The following is a 6000-nucleotide window of genomic DNA, read 5'->3' as shown; positions in this document are numbered from 1 at the left end:
AAAGGAATATACAATCCTTTCTTAATTTCTCATTTATGGAACCATGTACTTACTTATTTTTCATTATAACCCTCATTTTAGAGAACATCATCTATATATGAACAAATAGTGAACACTTTAGAAACTCGTATAAATACCTCCCTACCATACTCTCTTTTGAGGATTTTGGTAATTCAATCAATTTAAAAGAGTTTCCCTAATCTTTAGCAATCCCATATTTGAAGCTCTCATGTAATAATGTATACCATATTGCTTGGATGAGTAGGAAAAAGATATTGGAAACCTCATACTAGAAGCCATTATAATCAATCATAAATTAATCTCTAATGCATTATCGAATATGGGAAGGCAAGGTAGGTATTTTAAAAATATTCCCAATTCTCTAAACCTAAGTACTTTTAAGGAAATGTGGTCTCTATTGAACTCCTTCCTACCATAATATGAATTAGGGAGAAGTTGTAACTCTTATATACATCTTATTTTTAATTTTTCTCTTTTATAACTATAAAAAGTATAGTTTCAATCCTACCATTGCATAGATCATGAAATTTTGAACACTTTTCCTTTTTACAGCTCCTCAATCTGAGGTAAGGAGCAAAAGTTATGACCCCTTCTATGTAGGCTCTCCAAGGGTATTTCGCCGGCGGAATAGGGTTGGGACAAGCTCTTCAAACCATATTCCTCTGGCAAAATACACTTAGAGGGTCTATTATTTATTTTTCCTAGGTCATCCTCAAGAACTGTAAAGAGGATATTTGCTCAAAATGTTATGATCCAAGCAATGGTGAAAGCAAAAGAAAGGATTTTTGAAAGTCATAAAATAAGTCACCACCTCTCTCTCCCTCTCTCTCTCTTTCCCTCCCCCTCCCTCCTCTCTCTCTCTCTCTCTCTCTCTCTCTCTTTTCCCCCCCTCTCTCTTCCTCTCTCTCTCTCTCTCTCTCTTTCTCTCTCTCTCTCTCTCTCTCTCCCCCCCTCTCTCTCTCTGTCTCTCCCCCCCTCCTCTCTCTCTCTCTCTCTCTTTCTCCCTCTCTTTCTCTCTCTCCCACCCCCCTCCCCCTCTCTGCTCTCCCCCTCCCCTCACCACAAACAACCCACCCACCTTGCAGCGCTGCCTCGCCTGTCGCCCCGCCCCGCCTTGTTGCCCACGCCAGTCGCCCGCACCCCCCGCCCCGTCGCTCGAGCCCCGCCCTGTCCCCACATGCCTCCCCTCCACCTCCCTCCCCTTCCCTCTACCCCCCAACCCCCACCCCCTCCGCGAAACCACCCGCCCCGCCGTCGCGCAAACCCCCCCCCCCGAGTGCCGTCGTGACATCCCCCCCACACAGAGTTCCAAAAAAAAAAAACCTAACCTAACCACTAAACTAACCCTAGGTTAGGTTAACCTCAGTTAGGTTAATCCACCTAGGTTAGGTTAGGTTAGATTAACCTAGGTTAGTTTAGTGTAACTAGGTAGGTTAGTTTAGTCTACCTAGGTTAGGTTTACCCTAGGTTAGTTACTAATAGTTAGGTTAGGTTCACTAACCTTCAGTTAGTACTTAACTGGAGGATATAGGTTAGTTAACCTAACTAGATTAACTTGGTTCCAACCCCTCAGTTGGCCATTCACACCGGGGTTCCACGTGTCCAGGGCAACGGTGGTCGTCGTTCCCAAAGCACCGTCAGGCTGGTGAGCGGGTCCCACAGCAGCCTCTGTACTCTTCAACAGATAGAACACCATGTGGGCTTCTGCCACGCTGGCCAATTCTGATTGGCTAGGTCAGGTCCCCTCATGCGAGGGGGCGTGGGTACAGCGGGTGCCCGCCGACTTTGAGTTACGTACAACAACCGCCGACCGTGAATAGATGACCGATTAACTGGCACCTGTCCCCCTCTCGCACGTGGGTCGTGGGCTGGTTCACCAGTTTCCACACCCTTCAGCTTTTTCACATATCATCTCGAATTATAAATTACAAAATCAGCTACCAAATAGATTTGGTGTCATTTTCGTGCATAAAGAATGGAGGTTAAACTTGGTTTGGACTTCTCTTTGTCAAAGGATCTCTTCATCAACGGAAAACGTACCCCAGCCACATGGGACATTTGGTGAGTTTGATTTAGCCGGGTGGTAGTCTTTTGTGGGCACTCTCTGATTTCACCTATTTTGTTTGTAAGCCAATTGGCATTATGTGGCATTGTTTGCCCATTGCCATCCCCTCCTTTTGCCTTTTCTAATTAAGGAATCCATACACTTTTATAATAATAAGGGCCATCCATGGTAGATAAGAGGAGTAACATTGTTAACTAATTATGGTGTAAGCTTTGAAACATAATGAGGTTGCTTTGGGGGGAGAACTCTATTTTCCCACAACTTACATGGGTGACAATTGGTCTTTAGCATGTTTATGGTGCCTTGATTATGTTGAGTGGCATTGCTATTGTTGGTTATATTATTATATTCTAAGATTCCCCTAGAAAAATAATGCTAACAAGACACAAGGTCTTTTCCCTCATTGCATATTCTTTTCCCTCATTGCATATAAATTTATGCTTATAAAATTGGTATATTGAGCTTAGAAAAGCTTTTCTAAGGTTGAGTGGGTAGGTCCCTTTACCTTGCACATCCTTGTAGCTTTCTAACAAGGCCACGGATAACGTGCATTTTCCAATGTTACATGCTATGAAGGCATAGATTCGCATGATGTATATTGTATGTACATTTGACTAGTCTCCTTTTGGTCTCCTTTTGGGTGTTATTGATATGCACCATTTGTTTACGTACATAGTACCTAAGGCTAGTAATAGCAAAAATAAAGTAATTGTGGGTATGTGTGTGGTGTACACCTCATTGAGAGAGAGAAAGGGAGAGAGGTCACTCCTTACCATGATAGAGATTGAGATGGGATCCTTTCTTTTAATTTGCCTACTTGTTGAAATATCATGAAATCATTGGGGCTATGGCCAACATGATTGGCTAACATGAACATGATACAATGGTGGGGACTTCTCTCACACGTTGTTCTCTTTCTCCAATTTTCAATATATAATATGGGAAGGGTGAAGGTATGTGGGGACTTACATAGATTGAAAAAGGGAAAACAGCTTATGCTTATGATACAAGCACTCGCTTAGTGGGGGCACACGAGGGTCATAGCACCAATAGAGTTGCCACTCGTATGTTGGGGGTGACGAGGGGAGGGTGAGGGTGTGGAAAGTGGCCATCATTGACACAGATCCCGTTTGATTTCAAAGCTGCGAATGGCGTCCTAGTGCTACCTATTTACACAACCTATTTACACACCGCCAAATTGCTTGCTCGCCAACCAAAAAGATAGGAGCATTTTGCCACATGGCAAGATGCTATTAGCTCTGAAATTCACCAACCTTGGGCAACCAAGACCCCCTACCCAAGGGCTTGGGCGAGGGGGTTCTCCTTCAAAAGAATGTAATGCAAGTTTAGTTGGTGGGGCGTGAACCCACCACATGAGCAAAGTTCTCACTGCCAAGCAATGGCGGTGTGTATGCACCCGCTGTGCGCCAAGGGCGTTATCATTCACGCATGGGCAGGTAGGGCTTGGGTGTGTAAAGTTGTAAACAACCTATGTTTGGTAACGAAAACTAAATTCTCGATACTACCGGGAGGGGGGGGGGTAGATACGGGAAGAGGATGAGAGGATGAGTATGAGGGGGGGCCGTAAGTGGGACCGTATGTAGGCCCGTATGTAGGACCGTATGTAGGACCGTCGTCTTCTCCAAGGCTGCAAATTCGGAAAAGCTCTGTTTTTGCAAGTATGCACCATAGCCCACTTGGTTGCTTGCAGCCCCCACTCGCTCTGAGCCAACTTGAGTTCACTCTGCACCACAGCAATCTGTGAGCTCCCCACATTCAGATTCTTCCCCGCCTTCTTCTCCCTTTAAATCCCACCTCTCTTTCACTTCCTCCTCCACCACCCTCCTTCACCATGCTCCTCCGTAGCTCCTCCGCCCCCATCCTTGGCTCCCTCCCCCCTCGCCTCCCCCCCCCTTCTCCTTCTTTCCTTAAGGATTCCGATCCCTTCCTTCCTTCCCCCACCCCCTTTCGCTCTTCCACTGACTTTCCACCCCCCCCTGCCTTTGAGGATCCTCCCAGACCCCCCCTTGTCGACTCTGACATATCCGGCTCTTGGCTCCAACGAGCTCAATCTGATGGGGATCTGGCCACCCTCCGAAATGGGCCTTCCGTCAGCTCTTTCATTAGTTCCTTAGCAGACGAAAGCGAGGTAGTCTCCGTTTCCTCTTCTCACCGTAAGCAGTGGACTAAGCGGATCTCGTCGTTGTATCCCGGATCGGGAAATGATAGGAAAGAGTCCATTTTGGAGAAGGATGAGCTCTGTGATATAGAGCTACAAAGCCTTGAGCATGTAGAACCCTCCTGTGGAATCTGTGAGACGAGTGGAAGGCCGACCTCCTGTGAAACCGCCCATGTCCTAAACCATGATTCTCGGACGGTGAGGAGCTTTCAGGGAGATACCACGTCGGTTTCAAGCTCTGGCAGGAGTCGTGAGGGATTTATGTTGGACGACGGAGAGCTTTACACGAGTTTGAATGTAGATGTTAGCGGATCAGCTGTAGCGTGCAATGCGAAAGGGTGCCGGCCATTGACAACATCAGAGCGAGAGAAATTGTGTCCTATGTATATGGCCAGTGGTTTGGGGCTTGGCTCAGGAGGAGGATGTTACGGAGGGAATGGTTGGAGTGGTCACGGTGGAGGTATTGGCCCTGACTCGAATAGCACCGAGGCGTACTATCAGAGGCTGTTGCAAGCCGATCCGAAGAACCCATTGGTTCTAAGGAATTATGCTCAGTACCTGTACGAGGTGAGCCAAAATGTCTCCTGGCAATGCGTTTCTGATGAGTTTTGTGAGCCCTTTGGAGCATCTCACTGATCTGTTTCTTAAAACTCTGCAGGCCAAAGGTGATTACAAGAGGTCCGAAGAATTCTATGAAAGATCCATCTTGGCATGCCCGAATGATGGAGAGGTTCTCTCACAATACGCGAAGCTGTTGTGGGACGTTCACAGAGATCAAGATCGTGCCGAAAATTACTACGATCAAGCTATGCAGGCAGCTCCAGACGACAGGTATGCATGCATCTGTCGAGAAGAGAGATTGTTTTTGCATAGCTTGCGGTGTCAAAACATAATTTTCGCATCGGAGGCCGCATCTCATTCTGCTGTGAATTGTGTTCTTGTTATGCAGTCATGTTATGGCGTCATACGCGTCGTTCTTATGGGAATCAGAAGACATCGAAGATGAAGCCGTCGATGCTTCGCATACAATTCTTCCAACTCTCCACTGTGCTTCGCATGCTTCATCCCCTTTGATTGCATCTGCGTAAACGCAGATGTCTTTCAGAAATACAATTTTCTTCCGGTCGGATCTGCCCCTTGCAATTGAGCTTCGTCGAAGCTGCTGCATCAAAAGACTCAATGAGTTCTTGGGCTTGTGCTGTCGAAGCTGCTGCATCAAAGACTCAGATGAGTTCTTGGGCATGGGCTTAGAAAGCTTGATTGTATCATATATAGCTAAAAGTGATTAGGCTACTCTACACCCGGTCAATTGAAGCGCTTTGTATCACGCAGCTAGACATGGGATTACTTGATGTACAGCCTCCAACCGAGAATTCTGAACATTGTAAAAATGTTGAAAGTTGATTTGAGATGTCCCGGATACTTTTGGCACATAATATCCATGTAGTATTAATTTCCAATTGTGAATTCCTTATTGGATATTTGTGGGTTTTTTTAGGCTTGAACGGGAAACTTTGTTGGGTGAGGGGAGGGGGGAGAGGAGCTTGATAGAAATTATAAATGAACATTGTTAAAAGGGTGCTACTGGTGTTTCGTATTCCATACATGCTTGGAATGAAGATCTAAAGTTCCTTGCTCGTTGTACTTGAGGGATAAGATAAGCATGTTGAAGGGGGTTCCCCTTCTAGAAGTTGTGTCCACCATTGTTGCTTACACACATGCTACTTGTTGATGT

The 6000-nt window shown here is 46.0% G+C and overlaps 1 protein-coding gene across 1 annotated transcript; it reads left to right on the top strand.

The window, feature by feature from the left end:
- The first annotated feature begins 3784 nt into the window (after positions 1 to 3784).
- On the top strand, positions 3785 to 5676 carry LOC147897987 (uncharacterized). The gene is made up of 3 exons (XM_087380948.1): positions 3785 to 4832; positions 4924 to 5096; positions 5215 to 5676. The coding sequence occupies exons 1-3, from the start codon at positions 3939 to 3941 to the stop codon at positions 5351 to 5353; spliced, it is 1206 nt and encodes a 401-aa protein (XP_087237074.1). The 5' UTR covers positions 3785 to 3938; the 3' UTR covers positions 5354 to 5676.
- The last annotated feature ends 324 nt before the right edge of the window (positions 5677 to 6000 follow it).

The sequence above is a fragment of the Dipteris shenzhenensis genome, chromosome 10, assembly GCF_047967505.1.
Source record: "Dipteris shenzhenensis isolate YYH24624 ecotype China chromosome 10, Dip_SZ_1.0, whole genome shotgun sequence".
NCBI classification, from domain to species: Eukaryota; Viridiplantae; Streptophyta; class Polypodiopsida; order Gleicheniales; family Dipteridaceae; genus Dipteris; species Dipteris shenzhenensis.
Note: the sequence above shows the minus strand (reverse complement) of the source record. Positions and strands in the feature narration are given on the sequence as shown.